We start from the raw sequence: 24,502 nt of genomic DNA on the forward strand, positions 1-24,502 counted from the left end.
TCCCCACTCAGCCATGAAGCTTCCTGGGCCAGTCACTGTCTGTCAGCCTCACCCACCTCACAGGATTGTTGAGAGGACAAGAGGGGGAAGGAGCTATGTACACTGCTCTGAGCTCCTTGGAGGAAGAGCAATACGAAAAATGAAGAGGAAAGGACCTCCTTCCCATATCAGATCTTGGGCCAGCAATTTTCAACCAATGTGCCATGGCACACTGGTGTGTTGCAAATGGTCTACAGTTGTGCTGCAGATGTTAGCCCCCCCCCAGCTTTGGGGGAATGTTAGCCATTGAGGGATGTACGCCCCCCCCCAGCTCATTTGCCACCTTGATTGGTATGACCCTCACTGACAGGCAGATGCTCTGCCTGAGGCAAAACCCTTCACTGGGTTTCTCATGACACCCCTTCCCTGCTCCCTGATGGCACATTGAGCATGACCACTTTCACTGGCCCTGAGGATGCCTGTCAGGTGGACCCTTTTCCGAGCATTGGGCCCTCAGCCAGTGCCCTATCTGGCCCTTCTTTGATACTACCCTTGTGTTCTGCCACTGAGTTACAGACCTTCCTATTGCAGGTTCAGATTTGCAGGCTGAACAACAGGGCAGTCAGAGCAGATCCTTCCATTGAAACCAATGCCCAATAAATGGAACAGAGGCTACACCCGAGGTACAGAAACGATCCTTGCTCCTACATTTACATTTTCACTGACCGGTGGCATTGTCTTGTAAGGAATAGGATCTGGCCATTTCAGTCTTTGTAAATGTTGATGTGTCCTCCTCCAACCCTGGAGCAATTGCCAGGGTCAGCACAGCCTCCAATGTTCCTGTTCCTCCTCCCACACTTCCTGGATTTAAAGAGGAAGAGAGGCATGGAGCACATGAGGAAGTGTGGAGGAGTGGAGAATTACGAGCCAGAGTATCAGACACTCTAACCCACCATTCTGTACACACTTCCTCTTCCGCTCCATTCTCCTCTTCATTTTGAAATCCAGAGAGAGGAGTAACGGCCAAGATAGATGGAGGGAGGTGGGTAGATGATGACTCTTAATAGGCAGCCTCTTCCATCTGCCACCTGACTCAATCTGTCTCATGGATGGACCGGCCTGATCAACGCCCTCCCCCAGAAGAACATGAAGGTCAAAAGCCCATCAAGTTCAGCATCCCATTCCCCCAGTAGCCCACCAGCTGTCTCTGGGAAACCCACAAGCAGGAGAGAAAGGCATCCTTCTCTCCTCTCTTGCTCCCCTGTGACTGGTGTTTGGAGGCCCAGATGATCTGTATATCAGCATTCAAAAGTACAGAGCAGAAAACGGTCACGCAGGCCTCAGTCTAATTTAAACATCCATTTGTTGATGTTTCCGCTAATGTATTTCTTGGGCCACTTGTTTAAATGTGGTGCCTTTTACTGGGTGACTGTATTCCCAAACTATGTTGATGTACTCATGTTCCCTTCCTGCTGTGCTGGAGGGGGAATTGGAGAAAGAGCCATGTTTAAAATAAGAGTTTTATTTTAAGGATGTGCCCGCTTCTTCCAGCTCTGTCTTTGCATTCCTAAGGGAATCCCTTCGGAGTTCTAGTAAACAGAAACAACTCAGGCACTGACTGTAAACTGTAGAGCATAACTGTCCAGTGATGGATGAAGAGTGGAGAGCTTTACAGGCCACTGAGAAGGATTCTGGAAAGCAACTGGAGTAACAAAGCCATAGCAGCAGAGACTACTCTTTGAGACACAGAATCCATTGCACTCTAGAGCAGCATAGATGGCTTTTGTATAGCAGTGGTGCATCGGAAGAGAGCAAGCTGTCTTCTATTGAATCAGCATGTTGGTTTGTCTAGCTTAGGTTTGTCTCTTCAGATTATCAGCAGCAGTGCTCTTGGTTTCAGACATGGGATATGTGTAGATTCATTTTCTTCAGACAGACAGAGAGAGAGAGAGAGAGAGAGAGAGAGAGAGAGATTTTAAGCACACATATGAAATGAACTCTTTTCCCCAGTTCAGTTCCATGTGCCTGTTTACATGTCCACAGTTTAGGCTTTCACTTTTTGTGAAGTTGGCAGTACATCTCATGTGCAGATTTCTTCAGGCTTGGTTCCCTAGTATTGAGATCAACACTGGAGACCCACGGCATCCTTATTTACAAATATGCACATGGATGATGGAGAAGCAGGCAAGCTGGTCTTTGCATCAATCTCCATGCCCCCAAAATGTGCCTTTAAGGCCCCTCCCCAAATATGCCCTTCTTGCCAACCAGCTGCAAAATCCAAATTTTAATGTCCTTCCCTGGCTACCTTCCAAATGTCACTGTTTTTCCATCAGCTCAGGTACATGGTACCTGAGTCAGGTACATGAGCCCCGTTCATTAGTAGCCCACAGAATTTGGAAAGAAAAGCTGCCACCTCTCCGACATACAAACTTTCCATGCAGGACTTTTTATTTTCAAGAGGACAGCAATAAAATATAAGATCTCTCATTTGCATTCTGAAATGCTACAGTTCTGAGAAAGGCATACCACAGCACTTTTCTGAGCATGTAGATCAGTGACCAGAGCCATTGAACAATCCCTTGTTTCTCCAAAAGCCGTGCAGCTAGAAAATATACCCTTGGCATTGTCTGGTTGTGTTATCTGATGCTGTAATAGACATTACTGAAAGCGAGGCCTGCAAAAGTGCCTGAAACCAGTAGGATTAATCAGAGTAGATTCTTTGGTGTGCAACATGAGTTTTCTGACTAATAACTGTTGCGAACTTTTTTTAAGGCTAATTCACAAGGTTAGCGACTGTGAAATTTAAAATCTGAACAAAATACAGTATGTGTAACTATGCAGATGGGGGTGCCCTGACATCTCATTTTCCCTAGTGGGTGGGGGAGACTCCATGACTGAAACAAGCAAAGCCATTGGTCCAGCCAAGACATGATATATAGGTTAGCATATGGTGAACCAGACCTACAAATCAGCTTAGTGTGACAATTTTTTAAAAATTGAACTTTTCAATCTCTCTGTATGAAAGTTGTGAAAATACTTAAGGTTCATTCTATAAAACACACACACACAGTGGCGTAGCTAGGGGGTGCAAAGCACTAAGTTTTGCAGGGGGCCTCACCACAGCATGCAAGGCGTCCCTCCCCTTGAGATCTAGGTGTATGCCTCTGTTTTGCTTCCACTGCCTGGAATGGCTCTGAAGGGGAGGGGCCCCTTGTATGCTGCAGTGAGTCTCCCTGCAACACTTAGTGCTTTGCACCCCCTTCTAGCTACTCCACTGCACACACTTTTGATGTTTAAAAATACACTGTGAAGTTTATCTGCCCAACTAATGATAGAACAGGGGCAGCTTGAGAGAAAGAGGAGACCTCTTTTAGCTTCCTTATCAGCTCCCTGACATTTCACCACTACACATCAGTGAGCCAGAGCGGCCGAAACGACATCCCCAGCAACACAAGGCTATGGAACAATCCATCACATGGTTTCTATATTTTCTCCCTTGTTTACAGCATCGGTCCTGTCCAACAGCAAATGAAAGGCAAGGTGTTAATCCCAAAAGAACAAGACATTCAACTTCTCACATTCACACGTATAGTTCTGGTTATCTCTGCACAGCCAGAGGGGGAGCAAACACTGGGCCCCATTGTGTGCTTGCTTATATTTGCGCAAGCTTTCCTAGCCTGCTCTGTCCGCTGGTCCGCCATCGCTGTTCCCTGCAGAAAAGTTAATCTCTAGCTTGCGATCTCTAATGCAAGCACTCTGCCCTTTATCTGAGAAGCTGTGTCCTTAAAAACAAACATAACGTTGCATGCAATTTAAGGATGCAGTCTTTCCAGCCCTTAGGACAATATAGATGTTCAAAGGTACATCTGGACGACCGCAACATAGCAGACCAAAATCTATTTCAGAGCGTCTCCTGCCTGCAAAGTGCATTCACTTTGCAATGTTAGGAGGAATCTAAACACACATCTGTGATGTTTGTGTTTTATCACATCACATCACGTCTATGTTGTACCCAGCTACCATGAATTAGGCAAGGCCCATGAGAGGGGGGTAAAGGGGGTAATTTGTACCCAGGCCAAGGGTCAAAAAGGAGGTCCAGGAGCCAAAGAAGGGGGCCCAGAGATTTCCTGGAATCTTAAATTTTCCTAGCTCACCTGGACTCGCTGCCCACATGGGATTCTGGCTGCATGGCTGCTGCCGCCACCGAAAGCCATATGTGCTAGGCTAAGGAATGCATACATGATATTAACACAGTGTCTCATCTGGGTGGAAACTGGCCTGCTACAGTAGCTCTTTGGCTTGTGGCTCTGCTTACCATGAAGGGGTGTATAGGAGCCCAGGGGCACAGCTATGGGGCGATAGCTGCTGCAGAAGGACGTTTTGGTGTGCACAGGACATTTTCCATTCTAATGTGAGCCTAAACATGATTGTGCTAATTTTCTGCAATGATTTTCTATATTTAAAAGATTCTAGAGAGACTTAGGAGTGTGTTTGGTTTCTGTATTACTGTATCTAGCTGCTGATGCTGCATGAGCAGGTAGACCTGGACCTTCTCAGTGTGCCATGAAATGAAACAGGTTGAAAATGGCTGTTCTGTGCCAACAATCACGCTGTCGCCTGGCTAACAACAATATGCAACTTAATAGTAATCACTGTGGAAAGCAAAAATATGAGAGAGCTAGTATTTGCATTCCCTGCTTGTGGACTTCCTGGAAACAACTGGCCGGCCACTGTATGGAAGAGGATGCTGGGCCTTCTGTAATTCTTCTTCTTCTTTGTATCATCTTGGGGTCCATGGCCACCCCAAGTCCTCCTAGCAAGCAAGGCTGAATACCAAATACTGGCCATGACCCCCTTAAAATCCCAAACATTTCCCTGCTTTACCCAGCAACACACCTGCCACTGCCTCCACTATTCCTTCTCCTCCCACTTCCTGGATTCAAAAAGCAAAAGGGGAACATAGCAGAGGACATGTGGCGAAAAGTCACTGCCAATGAGTGTCAATCCTGAGCTAGACAGACTCAATACAAAATTAAGCTCAGGAAGGATAAAGTGAATAGAGAGATGCTCTTTACACTCTCGCATTACACCAGAACCAGGGGACATCCACTAAAACTGAATGTTGGAAGGGTTAGGACAGACAAAAGAGAATATTTCTTTACTCAGCATGTGGTTGGTCTGTGGAACTCCTTGCCACAGGATGTGGTGACGTCATCTGGCCTGGATGCCTTTAAAAGGGGATTGGACAAGTTTCTGGAGGAAAAATCCATTATGGGTTACAAGCCATGATGTGTATGTGCAACCTCCTGATTTTAGAAATGGGCTATGCCAGATGCAAGGGAGGGCACCAGGATGCAAGTGTCTTGTTATCTGGTGTGTTCCCTGGGGCATTTGGTGGGGCTGCTGTGAGATACAGGAAGCTGGACTCGATGGGCCTATGGCCTGATCCAGTGGGGCTGTTCTTATAGCAGTGTCCTGTATCCTTTCCTATGTTCCCATGAGATATGATTGGTGGGCTAGCCGCTAGAGCATCAGAGACACTCTAGGCTAGCACTCTTCTCATCATCATATCTCCCACTCTGTTCCACTTTTCCTTTTCAAATTCAAGGAGGAGGAGCAGCAGTACTGGAAGTAACTGGACAGACGGAGGTGGACACCTCCTGTCAACCTGCTGCCTTAAGCAACAGCCTCAGTCAGCCTCATTTTAGGGCCAGCCCTTTATAAATTCACAGCAAAACACACACACACACACACACACACACACACACACACACACACACACACACTTGTTGCTGCTTTTTAAAGTCATCAGCCTTTCTTAATGGATGGATCTGGAGCCTAGAAATGCTATGAGCCCACCATTGGCTGCCCATTCGTTTCCAGGCCCAATTCAAGGTGCTGGTTTTGACCTTTAAAGCCCTATACTGCTCTGGGCCAGGGTATCTTAGAGATCGCCTACTTCTGTACAATCTGGCTCATCCTCTTAGGTCATCAGAGAAGGCCTTTTTACAAGTGCCGCTGCCTAAGGAGGTACGTGGGGCGGCGGCAAGAAATAGGGCCTTCTCAGTAGTGGCACCAACGTTGTGGAACTCCCTTCCCCTTGACTTAAGAATGGCTCCCTCTCTTGAGACTTTTCAGCGAGGCCTGAAAACCCTTCTGTTTAAACAAGCCTTCTGAGTGCTCAGCCTTTTTAACATCTTTTTAACATCTTTTATAAAATATAAAATATTGTTTATATTTTTTACAGGCCTGATTCTTTTATGATTTCCTGCAGCATTATGCTCTTTTTACCAGACTATTTTTTTATCTGACTGCTGTTTTTATGATATGTGTTAATATGTTTTTATTTGTTTTAAATTATGTTTTTAATCTGTTTTAACCTGTTGTAAGCTGCCTTGAGTCCCTTCGGGGAGAAAGGCGGGGTAAAAATAAAGTTGTTGTTGTTGTTGTTATTCATCGTACAGCTGCAAGCTGCTGTTAATGTAAATACCAGTGAATCATTGCTGGGAAGAAGCGACACTCCATGATAAGCCTTGTTTTATCTTTTGCAACTGTCTGTATTGACATTAAAAAAAAAAATCCCAGTTGGTGGAGCAAAAATAAGTGGCAGTAATAAAGCGACTGTGTTCCAAGCCAGTGTTTGAAATGAAGACTGAGTCACCAAAAAGGCTGATTAAATGACAGATGGCAAGTGCAATTGCCAAATTTGCGGGGGATGAGCATTTGTTACTGTAATTATTATTATTATTATTATTAACAGTATTTATATACCGCTTTTCAACTAAAAGTTCACAAACCCCCTGTAATGCAGGGGTGCCCAAGCCCGGGCCCTGGGGCTACTTGCAGCCCTCAAGGCGTCTCAATGCAGCCCTCAGGGAGCCCCTAGTCTCCAATGAGTCTCTGGCCCGCTGATGTTGGAGCCCACACTGGCCTGACGCAACTGCTCTCAGCCTAAGGGCAACTGTTTGGCCTCTCAAGTGAGCTGCGGGATGAGGGCTCCCTCCACTGCTTGCTGTTTCACGTCTGTGATGCAGTAGCGGCAGCAAAGGAAAGGCTGGCCTTGCTTTGTGCAAGGCCTTTTATAGGCCTTGAGCTATTGCAAGACCTTCATTCATTCATATAAGTTCATCTTTAATATATTCATTTATGTAAATTTATTCAAATTTTAAATGTAAATTAATTCTTTTTTTCCCCCGGCCCCTGACACAGTGTCAGAGAGATGATGTGGCCCTCCTGCCAAAAACTTTGGACACCCCTGCTCTAGCATTTATACATGAAACTGGGGGAGAACCACAACCACTCAGTGTTTACAATATGGAGCTAGATGGACCATGGCAGCTTCTTATGCTCCTAACGGGGTGTCTTGTTTCCAAAGTCCTCCTGATGAAAGGATTTATCAAAATATATTGGACAGAATAAGCTGATCCCACACACTTCTTAGATGTCCTCCTCCTTCTTGAGCACCTCGTCACACTTTGCCCCAGAAACTTCTGGCTGGGTTGCAACAGGATCAGAATGGAAAGCCAGCATTCAATATGGAAACCTGGCACCACCGGGTGTTTTGAAACAGCTTACAGCAGAAGTAGCAGAAGTGATATCAGAGATACCCCAGGTCAGGCACCCTCAGCCCAGCAATGGTGGTGCCCAATGTGTCATCACAGAGAGGGTCTGGAACACCATGGCAGGGCCCCCGGCAACCTCGCACTGATGCTGGAGAACAAGCGAAGTGCTTTAATGAGCAGCAATTTGCTGATGAGCTGATCAAAAGCCTGGAAAGCACTGGAGATGATTCACAGAAAATCAGCAGCACAGACGCAACACCCTCCCCTTTAAGTTCAGCTAATGAGAGGCAAAGAAATACTCATTGCCCCCTACAACCCTTTTACCGTCTCGCACAATGCCTGTGACCGAAGCAGAGGTTTTAACAATCACATGTGCACCAAAACGTCCCAGCGGGTCAACAGTACCATTTTTCTGTTTATTAATATAGTAGCAATTTAATAACTATGCTCATAATGGGGGAGAAGGAGTGCAATTGTGCCTGTGTGCCTGTGCTTCCGAACCCGAGTGTGTCAGTGCACGTGGGTCGGTGTTTTGTGAGTGTTGCTGTGTGGGTGTTTGTGTAAGAAAGAGTTTTTTTTTCCTTATCCTTCATAAGTTGTAATCAGTAACCTCCTACTGTGCTTTTTTCTCCTCTGCTGTGATTAGCGCTTCATACTGTTCTTTGTCAATATGTTGCTTTCTTCCTGATCCAGGACACATAAAAAGGCAACTCCAGACATGTATGTACCAGGGTGCTGTACAGAGTGATGTCTTCATGCTGCTCAGAAGTTTGTCCGATGCTCAGGACCTGCTGGTAAGATTCCCAGATCACAGGTTGTCAGTCCCAAGAGACCTGAGTTTTGGAGAGCCTGAGATTTGTTTTGGTGGATCTCTGCTACTTCCCCACTCCCTGCCATATAAAACGTGGTGTGTGGTATTGTCTGCCAGTTCACCTGCTCCCATCAGCCTGGAAGGAGAGGAAGAAGATGCAGAAGGGCACAACTGTAGCAGTGGCGTCACTAGGGTTTGTGTCACCCCCTGCGGGAGGCCAGCACCTCACTCTCTTGATGGACCTCCTTCTATGCAGTGGGAGGGGCAATGCCCTGGGCAGTGGGCATGGTGATGTACCATTGCCCCGCCCCCACTGGTGTTTTGGTTATAACATTTGATGGAAAAATGTTCCACTTTAAAAAATTTTCATTCATTGTTCTGAAAAATTTCTTTCCTCCTTCATTCCTCTCAACATTTTTCTCCTGGCTTTTCCCCCTTCCTTCCCGCTAGCTTGTGGGTCTTCATTGTGGCAACAGACTTTTTTTCTTTTTCTTTTGAAGACATTCACTAGTACACAGCAGTGTGACATCACAAGTCCCACCTCCTGAATCTCAGGCTAGCAGGTGCCTCCAGTCTGACACAGTCATGCTCTGCTGGCTGGAGAGGCTACAAGGTAGCTAAAAGCACAGGAGGGGGACCAAGATATCCCAAAGAGGAAGCTGGAAGCAAATGCCACTATTCCACCGGCTGAAGCATAGAGGTGGTAAAAGACTGGGTAGACCAATCCCACCTAACTCCCCTGGTGCTGATGCAGGTGTGCCAGTGGGGGTGTGCTGCATCCCATGGGGAGGGGAGGATTAAGTCCTGGAAGAGGGAAGGGCATATTTGTCCCTTTGCCCTGGGGCAAGCTTCCAGTGACCCAATAGGTCTACTCAAACCTGTGCCAGCTACTTTGCTGGCACAAGTCCAAGTGCCCTGGGTAGGTGAATCAAGGCCAGGAACCAGCAGTGCTGCTACTGCCAATACCATCCCCTTCTCTGCCTTAACACCTCCCTCACCTTGGTCTCTGCCCAATTCCTCCCCCTTCCCATTCCTCCCATTGCCCACTCCCCACGCTATCTTGCTGGCTCCAGGACTTCCATGGTGGCCATCATTACACATGTGCAACCACTTGCTCACTCTATGGTGCATCACCTTTTGGAATGACCATAAAGCACACTGGCCATACACTGCAATGGCCGAAAAGCACCCGAACCTGCATTCCAGCAATGCAGCAGCCCAACAGGATTGGAACACAAGTCATGCACCATCACAATTCTTCTTACCATTTTGGATGTGAGTACTGTTTTCTCTAACTTCCAAAGCAAAGGATATAGGATTTTCACCATAAGGATGCCATGGCCCAAAGTCATCATCATCATGTTGGTAACCTTCAGTCTCGAAAGGCTATGATATCGCGCTCTGAATAGTGGTTCTGCAACAGCGTCTAGTGTGGCTGAAAAGGCCAATCCGGGAGTGACAATCCCTTCCACACCGGGAGCAAGTGCGGTCTGTCCCTGGTCTGTCTCGCTGGCTATGGACCTTCCTTCTTTGCCTCTTTGCCTCAGACTGTTGGCCAAGTGTCTCTTCAAACTGGGAAAGGCCATGCTGCACAGCCTGCCTCCAAGCGGGCCGCTCAGAGGCCAGGGTTTCCCACTTGTTGAGGTCCACTCCTAAGGCCTTCAGATCCCTCTTGCAGATGTCCTTGTATCGCAGCTGTGGTCTGCCTGTAGGGCGCTTTCCTTGCACGAGTTCACCATAGAGGAGATCCTTTGGGACCTGGCCATCATCCATTCTCACGACATGACCGAGCCAACGCAGGCATCTCTGTTTCAGCAGTGCATACATGCTAGGGATTCCAGCACGTTCCAGGACTGTGTTGTTTGGAACTTTGTCCTGCCAGGTGATGCCGAGGATGCGTCAGAGGCAGTGCCTGTGGAAAGCGTTCAGTTTCCTCTCCTGTTGTGAGCGAAGAGTCCATGACTCGCCCCCACGGAGAATTTACTGCAAATGACACTGTTCAAAACTTACTTGAAGTTCAGGCTATGTGACACTCACCTTTTTTTATCTAGCCAAGGCTAAGGACCACTGAAGTCTTGGAGAAAGTTGGCACTAATCCCATTAGTTTTTTTCATTAGGACTGAGTCACAACCAGCTTTAGCTGGGAGGGGGGACGACGACTCTATGCATTATCCTTTGGAATGCGTCTCCAGCCACCCTGGCAAATATTTTCAGCTCCAGAGAGTGATTCAAGACACCTATCCATAAAAGCCCAGCCTGATTTACGGTGCAACGTATTCATGAGCACAGCCATTAGCTGCGTCCTTGAGGATGTCTTGTGGTCCCATTCGCACTGCTGGGTTGTGACTGACGCATCGTAATGTATATTGTGCTTCCAGAAGAGCCAGGCTCTAAATAGAGACTTTACAGCATGTGCGTTATGGTGACTTTTAAGAGCCATTCAGAACTCAACACTTGGAGGGGGAAAAAACCAGCTAGAGCTGGTTGAGTCTCTGAGAAATAAATAACTACGATTGCTAAGCTGGTTCCAGGCATTGCACAGGAGCGTAAGAATCAGGGGTTGCAGTAGGAACTGAGAAGTTAATTTTCTACAGAAAATTTAATTTTCAAGAGAGCAATGAGAGCATTCAGAGATTTTGCCTTTCAAGCAAGAGTCAAACGCCTAACAGATTTCTGCTGAACTCTAGATTTACAAAAGGGAAGCCTCTACCAACTACTCCAAAACACTGCTCCAAATGCATTGTTCAAGAACAAACATGTGCCCTTGCAAAGCTGCTGTTTATTTTGAGAAGTGCAGTGCAGGAGCTGTTCTGGCACACAGTGGCATAGCCAGAGGGGGTGCAAAGCACTAAGTTTTGCAGGTGTCTGAACATGTTGTGCAAGCAGCCCCCCCCTCCCCTTTGGAGTCATTCCAGGCAGTGGTAGCAAAATGGAGGTGTATGCCTGGCTCCGAAGGGGAGGAGGAGGTCACTGGCGTCACTAGGGGAGTGCGGGGGGTGCGGGCCGCACTGGGTGATGCACCGGGGCGTGACACGCCCTGGGGGGAGGACGCGCTAACATTGCGGTGTTAGGAGCTACCCCATCATGCCATATACCGTTGGATGCAGAATGGCCAGCAGAATGCAGTGCAAAAAACGGAATTGAAATAGCCCTTTTGTTCAAAAGTCACAGCCAAAAAACCAGAAGGAAAAAATACATGAAGCCCTATGGAAAGTGAAAGTGAGCCGTAGGTGTACTTGCCATAGTCCTTCGAAAAGGGCAGGCTGAGAGGAATACAACAACAACAGAATGGTCCTGATCCAATGAATGGAGCCCCCAAAGAGCACCGGAGAAGCTCCCGCCTCCCAGCTGCGAATTTGAGCCCTAAACGAAGCCGTGTGGTTGCATTTACTCGCAAGTAGGCAGACTTGCCTTAGTCAAGGCAGGCTGAGAGGCTCCAAGGATGCCGGAATGGTCCTGATCCAATGAATGCAGCCCCCAAAAACATGGAGAAAGAGGTCCCCCTCCCAGCTGCGAGTCTATGGAGCTCTATGGAAAGTGAACCAGCCTCATGTCGCATTTACTCACGAGTAGGCAGGTGTGCCTTGGCTGGTGGTCAGGCCAGGCAAAGGGGAATGTGAGGACACTGGAATGGTCCTGATCCATGGAGCTGGAGCGCAACAAATGCTCCAGAAGGCAGCCTCCCCCCCCCCCACACACACACACTAAAAAGGACAAAAAAGTGGCTTGAACTGGTAAGGGGAAGTTTTCTATTTTGCACTTGCAAAACCAGGTGGGTCTTTATCTTGATAAGCCTGAAATAGAAAAACTTTAAACTGGGCACTGGGAAGGGCTGGAAATCTCACTGATTCTTTTGGGGAGGGGTTTTTGCAGGCAGACCACAGACTAAGCTCCATTGACCACTCTGGGACTTACTTCAGAGTAGACATGCATAGGATTGGGCTCACAGGCTGCAATCCTACCCACACTTTCCTGAGAGTAAGCCCCATTGACCAGTATGGGACTTACTTCAGAGTAGATTCACTTGGTGGAACAGGACTGGCTCCCCCTTATGTAATTATTTTATTTTAATTTAATTATTTATAATTATTTATTTTAATTTGCTTGATGATGTCACTTCTGGCCATGACATCACTTCCAATAGGTCCTGGACAGATTATCATTCTAAAAAGTGTGTCCCAGTACTAAAAGTTTGAGAACTGCTGCAATAAATTGACAGGGGTGTGTGTGTTTGTTAGTAAGTTGACAGGGGGGTGTGTGTTTGTGTGTGTTTGTGTGAGACTCTACAAGTTTTCAAAATCACTAAAATCAGAGTTTGGAGGAATAAGACCATCATGTTATATATCAATCAATGCATAATTTCATGCAGAATGCAATGAAACAAACCACATTGAAATATCCTTGTTATAACAAAAGGTACAGCCAAAAACCAGTGGGGGCGGGGCAATGGTACATTACCACGCCCACCTGGGGCATTGCCCCACCCACTACATGGGGTGACACGCAGGCCACCTGCACTGGGTGACTAAATCCTAGTGATGCCACTGAGGGGCCACTTGCATGGCACATTCAGGTACCTGCAAAACTTGGTGCTTTGCACCCCCTCCAGCTATGCCATTGCCTCCAATCATGCCAATTTGCTCAGATGTTCCTAGCAATACAGGATACAGTCCCATTCCTCGACTGTCCTGCTTTCCATTTCAGAACCTAAGCTTCTACACATTTCCTCATGGAGATATTTGGAAATACACAGGTGAGATTGTACCTACTCTCCAAAGTTCTGACTGATGGGCAGTATGGTCATCTGGTATAACTGGCCAACTGTAGATGTAAACTCCTATACAGTTAAACCATTTTGAGCATATCCTGCTAATAAGTTCTGGTTCTCTCCCCCCCACCCCGCCATTTTCCAGCTTCCAGTCACTGCTTTGGGTCATTTGTTATTCTAGCAATGAACTCCATCCCAAAGCAGGATGGAGGGGTTTGCAATTTTGAGTTTTCTGCTCAGATGTCTAAGGCGGGAATTGCTGAGCCTATGATCAGAGTTAGTGAATGAAAGGATAGTCCACACTCAGTCTCACTGACCCAATCCTAATCAGACTGGCCACTGGCAGAACAAGCGTTGCATCAGCGGCAGCCGTAAAGCAGCTGCCATCAGTTTGTGCTGCTGGGTCACCCACAGGGATGCCAGAGCAGCCTCCCATGTGCTGGCAGACAGCCAAAGGTCTCACTGACTAAGGTAAGCCAGCAAGGGAGATGGGATGGGCAAGGGACTGGGGCAGGGTGGAACGGAAGAGGCATGGGTGGATCAGGAACAGGGGGGAAAGTGAATTGGGCCCTTAGAATTCTAACTCCCTTCCCAGTCCCAATCCACCTGCACAGGTCAACACAGATTTGTGCCAGCTAAAGAGCAGGTGGAGGTCTGGGTTGACCCATGGTGGCTACTGGGGCAAGGGAACAAATATTCCCTTACCACGAGGAAGCCTCAACATGCCAAAACTCCCCCATGGGGTGGAGCAGAAGAGTGCATTGGCACCACTGCATCAGTGTGCAGGGAGTTACGTCATGTTGGCAACCTTCAGTCTCGAAAGACTATGGTATTGGGCTGTTAGTCTCCTAGAGCAGACCCTGTTCTATTACGTAAGAACATAAGAACAGCCCCACTGGATCAGGCCATAGGCCCATCTAGTCCAGCTCCCTGTATCTCACAGCAGCCCACCAAATGCCCCAGGGAGCACTCCAGATAACAAGAGACCTCATTCTGGTGCCCTCCCCTGCATCTGACATAGCCCATTTCTAAAATCAGGAGGTGGCACATACACATCATGGCTTGTAACCCGTAATGGATTTTTCCTCCAGAAACTTGTCCAATCCCCTTTTAAAGGCACCCAGGCCAGATGCCGTCACCACATCCTGCGGCAAGGAGTTCCACAGACCAACCACACGCTGAGTAAAGAAATATTTTCTTTTGTCTGTCCTAACCCGCCCAACACTCCATTTTAGTGGATGTCCCCTGGTTCTGGTGTTATGTGAGAGTGTAAAGAGCATCTCTCTATCCACTCTGCCCATCCCCTGCATAATTTTTTATGTCTCAATCATGTCCCCCCTCAGGCGTAGGCTCTTTTCTAGGCTGAAGAGGCCCAACCTTTCCTCATGAGGAAGGTGCCCCAGCCCAGTAATCATCTTAGTCGCTCTCTTTTGCACCTTTTCCATTTCCACTATGTCTTTGAGATGCAGCAGCCAGAACTGGACACAATACTCCAGGTGTGGCCTTACCATCGATTTGCATTATAATATTAGCCATTTTGTTCTCAATACCTTTTCTAATGATCCCAAGCATAGAATTGGCCTTCTTCACTGCCACCGCACATTGGGTCGACACTTTCATCGACCTGTCCACCACCACCCCAAGATCTCTCTCCTGATCTGTCACAGACAGCTCAGAACCCATCAGCCTATATGTAAAGTTTTGATATTTTGCCCCAATGTGCATGACTTTACACTTAGTGACATTGAAGCTCATCTGCCATTTTGCTGCCCATTCTGCCAGTCTGGAGAGATCCTTCTGGAGCTCCTCACAATCACTTCTGGTCTTCACCACTCGGAAAAGTTTGGTGTCATCTGCAAACTTAGCCACCTCACTGCTCACCCCTGTCTCCAGGTCATTTATGAAGAGGTTGAAAAGCACCATCCCAGGACAGATCCTTGGGGCACACCGCTTTTCACCTCTCTCCATTGTGAAAATTGTCCATTGACACCCACTCTCTGTTTCTTGGTCTTCAACCAGGAATTCAACCAGATATTCATACTGATGTACTTCTTATAAAACTTGCCTTTTTATCATGGAGCTTAAACCAGCATCCATGGGGTTCATGAGAGCCTCCCATCCAGGCACTGACCACATCTTGACCAGCTTAGCTTCTGGCAGTTATCAGTTCCTTTTAACAAGACCCAAGCACAGGGCACACAAGGCAATCTGTGAATGACATATCTTTTCAAATTCCGTCCTCACTGCAGTTTCTCATAGACGGGTTTACACATACGTTCAACTCTAGGTCTTGTAAAGAACAAAAGATGGTTTGCATGTCTGAATGTGCCTTCCTACGTAGCACTCTTGCATCATGTGGACCCCACTGCTGTTCCCCTCCCCCCCATGGAGTCAGCTCACATATTCTGCCAGTAATCAAAGAGTAATCCATGATATGGGTGCACACACACAGAGTACATGAGTTGGCACACAGGAGTTGGCCAAAAGAAACACTCCTCTGGCTAAAACAAACAGGACTGAACACCCTTATAAACTCAGACAGGAGACACCTTTTCATATCCATCTGTAAAATGATGCAACTGCTTGCAAGTAAAGCTCTGGTAAGACTTTATAACCTTTTGAGGATGCTTTTCCATTTAGTTTTGAACAGCAGTTTGCAGGTGGGACTGGGAAGTATACGCAGCCACTCTTTTTATGTTCAAAATTCCATCTAGTTGCTTTCCCTCCTGCCATGTTGGGTTCCAGGTGCAAGATTACAAGGGCAAATCTATGTCTGGAAAGCCACAAGACTGAAAGCATCTTGGGCAGGGGTTCCCAAACTGAGTGCAGGGTGGCCTAGGGTGTCGGGACAGGTGTCCAGGGGTGTTGTGGGTCATGTGCTAGCTGAGAGACTCAGCAGCAAGAATGTGACATATGCAGAGAGGAGGTACTGCTCCATTCATTGAGGGCTGCGCACTATGTTTTTTGGTCCCAGTCGCCCTCCCTAACCATTTTTACAGACTTTGTAACTCTTCCTCCCAGGTGTGACCCAGAAGTGCTGATGACATCATCGCATTACCCATCATTGGCACTTACGTCCAGGTTTCCCGACAGACACTGTTGAAGGAAGGACACATGGATAAATTTGGGATCCACTGATTTGGGAGAACCGTTTTGAGAGAATGAACAGCCACACTGCTTCAAATTGCAGACTCTCAAGGGGCCTCTGCATTTAGAAAACTAAACTGTCAAGGCTTCATTACATGCAGTTTGCTTGCAGCAGAACCTACCCAGTTACAGACAAACTGCACAGCAGATACAGGCCCGTCTCGTCTGTAGTTCTCATTTCATATGTCTAGATCAGTGGTTTTCACACATTTAGCACTGGGACCCACTTTTTATCTGTCAGAATCTGTCAGGACCCAGCAGGAGTGATGTCATGACCGGAAGTGACATCATCAAGCAGGAAAATTTTTACAATCCTAGACTGTAATCCTTTTCACACTTACCCAGGAGTAAAGTTCCACTGACTATCATTGTTAAAAGAATATATATAGTAGCTTGTTAAGAGTACAAGTCTGTAACATTTCCCCAAATGCAGTCACATGCCATGGTAGCATCAAGTCTAACATATTAAAATATTGAAAAGAATGGGGACCCACCTGAAATTGGCTCGCGACCCACCTAGTGGGTCCCAACCCACAGTTTGAGAAACACTGGTCTAGATGATTTACCAGCCCACAATTCTACAAAAATACTTAGGGTTCTCTCAGTCTCATTAGTATAAGAAAATAGATACCCTAGTATAACCAGAAATACTTTATTATAAAATCTGCATGTAAACAAGTACCAAATTAAACAGTTAATGAAAGTGCAATTTCAACCTCAAAAATTATATTTATTCTATATTTTCTTTTGCCCATTCAAACACACTTTGAATGACACTCTTCGGCCCTCGTTTAAAAAGATGATTACTCTTTTTACTGTCATATACACCATAGAAAAGAACGTACGAACCTGCGTACCAATATTTAAGTTTTGCTCTGCAAAGGAGACACCTTTATGGTCAGTTTTTTTTTCCATTTGCATATCAACCTCTTCTATCTTTGCAGCCCCAACAACCATGGGACAGGCAGCAAATATACACAGTGAGAATGCAGGCATACAGAGCTGCTGGATTTGGAAATGAGTTCAGTTTCTTGCACGCACTGAAGCTGATAATTCATCTGTCAATGAGGAGACTGTCGTCTGACTTCCAAGTCTTGCTTAGAAACCTTAAGGCATCAAGGAGAATTATTTTCCTCCTACTGTGTAGTTTTGTGTTTGTAGTCCTTTTTATTTTTCTTTTCCACCCTTAACAGTCAAAGACACGTTCACAACCCACACAAACACACATGTCGCATCAGGTCATGTCAAGAGCAGTCTCAGAGCACCGAAAGGTCATGGCAGGACTTGGATTTGGCCTTGAAGGCCATCTTCTTATTGTTCTTGGCCACCAGCTTGCCCAGGAACCTCTTGGCCTTCTTGCTGATGCTCTCCCTCCTCTTGGTGTTGGCCATCCTCCTGGCGTTATCCTCCTTGCTGTCCTTGCGAAGCCTGATCTGCCGGATGATGCCCTCAAACAGGTCCTTCACATTGTGGTGCAGAGCAGCCGACGTCTCGATAAATTTGCAGTCGAACACCACTGCGCAGGCTCGTCCCTCTGGAGGGCACAAAAGAGAGCACAGCATTACTCAAAGCATGGGGGTAGCACAAAGACTACCTCTGCTTACACCTGTAGTTGGGACATGGGTTTCCACAGCCCAATCCCAATTATCTGGCGTTTGGGCAATGGGTTGCTGCCTGCCTTCTAAAATAGTGCTTGGCTTGGATGCTTCCTTCTTAAACAGACTACACAATCAGAGACTAGCCACTGAGCGGGAACAGATTCCACCAAAAAGTTGATGATGACTTCTCACCATGATGGCCCAATCACACATGCAACTTGCCCCTGAAAGTCCAAGGGGATCACACACGTGTGGACCAGGCCCAAGAATGCAATGTCTGAGCATCAGATAATTAAAAAAAATATATATTTGTGTATCCCCATTTCTGCAGCAAGGCTAGATTAATTCCAGTCAGCTATGCCCTTCAGTAGTTCACCCATTCAGGAACCCATCCCCAGAGAGTCATGAACAATCAACAGAACCCCCCAGATATTCCAAAAGGAGTTTGACCAGTGCTGGAATTTATATTGGAATAAAAGTGCTTACCTTCTATGGAGACTTCCCGTGATCGGACAAGGTCACTTTTGTTTCCTACGAGAATTATAGGAATGTCTTCTGTTTGTCTGGCACGTCTTAGCTGAATTCTCAGTTCAGAGGCCTTCTCAAAGCTCACTTTGTCCGTCACCGAGTACACAATAATGTAAGCATCTCCCATTTTCATACAGTGGTTCTGAAGCCATTGGCTGTCACTCTGGAGTTAAAAATAGGTATAAAGAGGTTGAAGCCAATAGCAAAGGACAAAACATCCTTGACTCAGTAACTATTTCAAGAGTTGCAATTCAGGCATGGAAATCGCCACCTCTGCAGAACAGCCCACTATGGACCCAGTTCTTAAATTAAGCCACTAGGGCCCCATGACTGGCAAGGGATGCACAGTCCAACCACATTAAGTAACACTTGCTTGACATGAAAAGGCCATTTCATCAGGTACGCACACAAGGGCACAGACACCCTCTGATTCAAGCCAAAGAGAGCACAAGGAAGGAGGCTACAGTGTCAGAACTGTATCCAGATTCTGATGCAAATAAGTATGCCAAGATGCAAGGGTGGCAGAAGGCAGAACTACTACAAGGGTAGTTTGGGGCATCAATCAATGGTCAGCTTGTTCATCTCATTAACAAACTATGGACAGAAGGCCCAGTTAAGAATCACATGCTCACATGGGCAGCTGCGCACTAGCAGGTGTAGAGCTTTACAGCCTTATTCTACTTAAGACCCATCACAACTGGCCCATTGTTCAAACAACAAAACAAAACTAAGTTTAGAACTGGGGCTGTGATGTTCTAGCAGGTGCCAAAGCGCATGGGCTTAAGTAGAGTTGTTGCTCTTGAGGTTTGGCAGGCATCTTCTGCCACAGCCTGTGAGCCACACAGGCACTGTACAATGCTGCAAGCCACACTGCCTGAAATGGTATGCCAGCAGTGAATGTGGCTACGGTAGTGCCACAACTAAGCATCAAGGTGCCACGTGCAGTCTCATTGATTTGAACTGGCTTCAGGGCCCGATTCTTTCCAACTTTCCAGCACCAATGCAGCCGCAGTGAAGCCCCAAGGTGAGGTAACAAATGTTCCCTTACCTAAAGGAGGCCACTGTGACTCACTGCCCCCCCCCGGATGCAGCGTATGCCCCATTGGCATGGCATTCAGCATCATTCAGCTTTGAATGTCAGCAGCATTCAGCTCTGATATTTTTTAAGCCAGATTAGTGCAGCGATTTGGGAGTTGGACTTCCTGCTCAGCCATGAAGTTTCCTTGGGCCAGTCAATATCTCTCTTTCTCAGCCTCACTCAGACCACAGGGTTGTTGTGAGGACAAAAGGTGAGGAAGAACCATGTGTACCACCCTGAGCTCCTTGGAAGAAGGGTGGTATAAAAATGTGAACAATAAAGAAATAAATAAAATATCAGCAATCCCTTGTGAACACAAATACAGAAGTTCGCCTTGTTAAGGACGTTCAACAAGAACTCCCAAGACACCAGCATGCCTCATCATATGGCCATGTATGGGGTGAGTGCCTATTCTCCCAGTATCCCCAAACTTTCCCCATCTTATTCCAACCAATCCTGCTAGCCCCCTTTTCAAAGCAAGACTACACAGTATAGAATACCGAACTGTAAATACATATTCTGTTCATATTTCACAATTAGTTTACTGCTGATAATAGCGATGTTGGGCTGAAAAACAAAACAGCTTAGAAACAGGCCCCTAATCTGTTCTTAAGTCAGAGAGCTTCTGTATTGTTTTTGGCCAGGGATATAAATATCAGTAAGTAAAAATGTAAGATTTACCTGCTCCCATATGTCAAACACCACAAGAGAAGCTTCTTCACCATCAACTATAATAGATCTATCATATGTATTGCCTAAACAGGAAATAAGGTAACATTAGATTTTTTTAAAATATATATATTCCCACTGTTATTTATTGTAATAACAATATTGTATATATTGTAACATTATTAACTCAATGGTTATGGAAGACACCGATAAGGTGATCTAAAGTCAAGTCCATGCACTTGGAGTTATGACAAAGCAGGACCATACTCCTAAATATTGGTGGAATGCAATCCTAAACAGGTTCACTCCAAACACAGTCCTGCAGTGAGGCTTGCTCACAAGGATTGCAGCTTTGGAGTACCGAGCTCCATTGCAAAATTCTGGGACTTGCATCAAAGCACAGACACTGAGGTTCTTTGAGACATGTTAAGTAGATGTGTTAAATTTAGCACACCACCCGAATAAAAGAGGGGGAGAAGCATGTCCTTAGTCTACTACACAAAACAGCAGGCTGCCATTCCTTCATTGCTTGCAATTATTTCCCCTGGCAAAATGTACAGTACACACAGTTTTAGTACTGGAGTTAACAGAAAAATGCACAAGGGAAGAATGCAAGGCAAGCTAGATATTTTACACTTATTCTCTTTAACAAAAAAGTTTGGGTATTTTTTTGTGTCAAAGCCCCCCCCCCCCAAAAAAACCCCGCAATATAATGGACTTCTCCCCCCCCCGTCAAATGTTGAAAGTATTTCATCACACCTACAGATTTAGCAATCAAGTGACAGCAGCTAGCTAAAGTTCGACTGTTTGGGTACAAGTTAATTGGAACTCTTGGAGGCGCTCCAGAATTTTCGCTCCTAATAGGATGATTTTTGCAGAATGCCACAAAAATTCTCCAAAGTGTCATATCATAGGCCCTGTCTCAAGCTATCCTAAGCAGTAAACACTACATGGTAAAGCTGGATTTACTTACATGAGCTTAATTATACACAGGGCACAATCCTAACCAGGTCTACTCAGAAGCAAGTCCTATTTTGTTCAATGGGGCTTACTCTCAGGAAAGTGTGGTTAGGATTGCAGCCACAGTTATTTATATGGCTGTGCCATCTCATGAAACACATTGTTTCATAACTAAAGAACAAGCTTCATCTTTCTCTACTGTAACCAAGCTTAAGCACATAACACTGAAACAATTGCATATAGTTCCAACATCTCCATCTTGTCTCTCCTCCTTGTCTCATAAAAAGCTGCCTTAGAATACTGGCCCATCTAGGTCAGCGTGGTCATCATAGCCTGGCAGGAACTTCCTATTGAAGATACAAAAGATTGAAACTGGGACCTTCTGCATCCAAAGCAAGGTTCAGTGGTAGAATACATGGCGTTCCCCTTGTGTCAGTATCTACACTGTAACTCCTGTGGGGCAGAGACCTGCCATTTTGCTATATAAATGCATACATGAATACACTTCAGCTTTTGTGGCATAGCCTCTGTATTCAGAGGCATCATGATCCTGCCCTTCTTCCAAATAATTCAGGGGGTTCCACAGGGACCCTGCGAGGTAGGTTAGGCTAAGAGAGTAACTAGCTTCAGGACGGAGCAAAGATCTGATTTTTTTCCCCTTTAATTACTGGTTGTTAAAAGCAGAGATTCTACACTAAGCAGGAGGAATATATCAAGAAATAGGTTCTTGTGCATTGTACAGTTGCTTAGTGGTGCTTCCACCAAAAGCCTTGAAAGTCCCTACTCCAACACCAGATAGGTTTCCCTGTAATAAGACAAAAGCATTTTGCAAATGCTCAGAAAAAATTCAGCAAATCCATAGGATTCATGGAGCTCTTATACCAAGAGAGAGAGAGTTCAACCATCTACTCTGACAGCCCCCAACTTCAGTCTCAAGAAGCAGTGGCATAGCTAGAGGGGGAACCTGATGGTATAGTGGTTTGGGAGGCAAGACCTGGAAGATCCAGGTACAAATCCCCACTCAGCCATGGAGCTTCTTGGGCGACCTTGGGCCAGTAGGTATCTCTCAGCCCCACCTACCTCACAGCATTGTAGTGAGGACAGAAGAGGGACTATGTACACCACCCTTGCAGGAAGGGCAATGTGAAAAATAAAGTATACTTAAGTATATTTCAAGTTAAGGACCAACCCCTGGAACTTAAGCTGTACTCAAGGTTGGGTTTAGTGTATTGCTTTAGAACCAAAAGGTTCTCCAAGTGGAGGGAGCTGGTTCCCTGCCCCAGAGCGGTTCATGAGCAGGAAAGAAATGCCAGGGAGACACCTGCGGCCAGCAGTTGGGAAGGATGCTCCCAAGGGCTGAATCGGGACCGATCCTTGCTCCCTGCTTAGCATGAGAGCCACCATTGGAAAAGGTGCTTCTTTGCTCAGTTAGCACAAGTCTGGCCAGGGGCTGAATCCAAGTCGCCAGCAGGACACACCGCCTCCTGATGCATCGTGACACCCTTGACATGGGAGGCTTCCCGAGCTGGTGCCACATTTCTCAAGGCCTCTACGAAAACTCTTCCCACCCAAACATTGCACCCCCCCAATGGAGCGCATGATGCGCCTCCTGCTCCAACTTCATGCGCAACCCCCCCTCTCCTGGGCCAGCCCTCCCCCTGCAGGCAGCCCGGCTCACCGGCCTCCTCCGCGTCCGGGCAGTCCTCCACGCCGCCGAAGATGCGCGCCAGGCTGGTCTTGCCCACGCCGTGCTCGCCCAGCACGACGACCTTGTAGAGGTTGCCGTCCGAGTCGCTGCCGGAGGAGATGACGGAGTCGGAGGAGTCCGAGGTCCAGCCCTGGCGCGGCGCCTCCTCCTCGGCCGGGCTGGGCAGCGACGCCTGCAGCTCGCGCTCGTCCACCGGCATGCTCCGGCGGTGCAGGTGCTGCTGGTGCATGGCCAAGGGCATGCTCCCTCGCCGCTTGTCCAGGTGGCGCAGCTGGTCGCCTCGGTTCAGGGTCATGGGGCTCCCTGGCGGGACAGGAAGCAAGACAGGGGCTCAGGAGCCATCCAGCCACAGTGGCGTAGCCGGAGGGGGGCAACGCGCGGGGTTGGGCAGGGGGCAAGTGGCCCCTCCCCTTTAAGCTCTTCTGGGTGGGGGGAGCAAAACCGAGGCATTCTAGCTATGCCACGGAGCAGTCTTGCAAGAGCCCCCCCTCCCAGGATAGCTCTGAAGGGTGTTCGCAGTGAGGCTCCCTGCAAAACTTAGTGCTTTGCCCCCCTCTAGCTACGCCACTGCTTGGAGCAGAGTCTTGCAAGAGCCCCCCCCCCCATGGCTCTGAAGGGGAAGGGCCGCTTGCATGCTGTGGCGAGGCTCCCTGCAAAACTTAGTGCTTTGCCCCCCCTCTAGCTACGCCACTGGCTTGAAGCATCAACTGACACTCCAAGGCAGGCGGACAGGTGGCACGAGCCCTCTGCGGGCATCCTATGGACCTCAACCCCCCACTGTGCCCCGTGGGGTGGGCTTACTCCCAGGTGAGCAGGCACAGCTCCGCTGCTGGGCAGTCACTCCCCCCATCCTACTCAGCTCCCTTTGCACCTCGCGTGTAGAGCCCCTAAGCATCCAATCTGGTCAAGGAAACGGAGCGGGGCGGAATGTCCTCCCCCAGCCCCTTTGCAGACACCCCCGACCACCATCGCGGCGACTGCAGCAGCAGACAGCAACCCAGAAGTCATCCTTTCCAAGCCTAGGCACGTCTACTCAGAAGTAAGTGCCACTGAGTCCAATGAGACTTACTCCTGCGGAAATGCGCACAGGATTGCAGTCCTCGACGGGTTCCCGACGCCCGAAGTTACCCCGCGTTAGCGCGTCCTTACCTCGGCACCGTTGCGCGGGACTCCGATCCAGCCGAGCGGGGGCGACCTTGCGGGCTCTCGCTTTGCCGGGCCTCTCCGCTCTCGCCCCTTTATAGGGCTCTGCCAGCCCGGCTCCGCCCCGCAGGCTGACGTGGGCAGGAGCCACAGTCCAACCAGGCTGGCAGCCGGGATTCCGGCGCGCGCAGGAGAGGTGCCAGACAGGAGCCGCTGACTCAGAGGCCGCCTGGCACCTGCGGGAGAACCCGGCTGGGGAGACCTTTTGGAAGTGATGGGAAGAGGAGGAGGAGGCAGCCTGTGGGGCAAGCCTTGGGGTCCCACAGAAGGCTTGGCCAGCTGGCAAGGCAGCTGGCACACCGGGAAGCAGGCAGGCAGGTCATTTTCAGCAGCCTCCTTCTGAGTCATGCCAGCAGGGAAGAGGAGGGGGGACGAAATCCCTGCAGCCCTGGCGTAGCTAGAGGGGGTGCAAAGTGCAAGGGGCCCCTTTCCCTTCAGAGCCCCTGGCATAGGCCTCTGTTTTGCTCCCCCCCCCCCGCCTGGAATGGCCC

At 47.8% G+C, this 24,502-nt stretch overlaps 1 protein-coding gene and 1 long non-coding RNA gene across 2 annotated transcripts; both read right to left on the reverse strand.

Moving 5' to 3' along the window:
* Positions 1-1,485: 1,485 nt before the first annotated feature.
* On the reverse strand, positions 1,486-10,729 carry LOC136660372 (uncharacterized). Its single transcript, XR_010794895.1, has 2 exons — positions 9,618-10,729; positions 1,486-1,905 (listed from the first exon to the last, which is right to left on the reverse strand). It is a non-coding gene; the product is annotated as an uncharacterized lncRNA (long non-coding RNA).
* Positions 10,730-16,903: 6,174 nt separating this feature from the next.
* On the reverse strand, positions 16,904-24,064 carry RRAD (RRAD, Ras related glycolysis inhibitor and calcium channel regulator). The gene is made up of 5 exons (XM_066637089.1): positions 23,958-24,064; positions 22,779-23,111; positions 20,153-20,226; positions 18,352-18,556; positions 16,904-17,801 (listed from the first exon to the last, which is right to left on the reverse strand). The coding sequence occupies exons 2-5, from the start codon at positions 23,101-23,103 to the stop codon at positions 17,524-17,526; spliced, it is 882 nt and encodes a 293-aa protein (XP_066493186.1). The 5' UTR covers positions 23,104-23,111; positions 23,958-24,064; the 3' UTR covers positions 16,904-17,523.
* Between the last annotated feature and the right edge of the window lie 438 nt (positions 24,065-24,502).

The sequence above is a fragment of the Tiliqua scincoides genome, chromosome 9 (assembly GCF_035046505.1).
Source record: "Tiliqua scincoides isolate rTilSci1 chromosome 9, rTilSci1.hap2, whole genome shotgun sequence".
Classification (NCBI taxonomy): Eukaryota; Metazoa; Chordata; class Lepidosauria; order Squamata; family Scincidae; genus Tiliqua; species Tiliqua scincoides.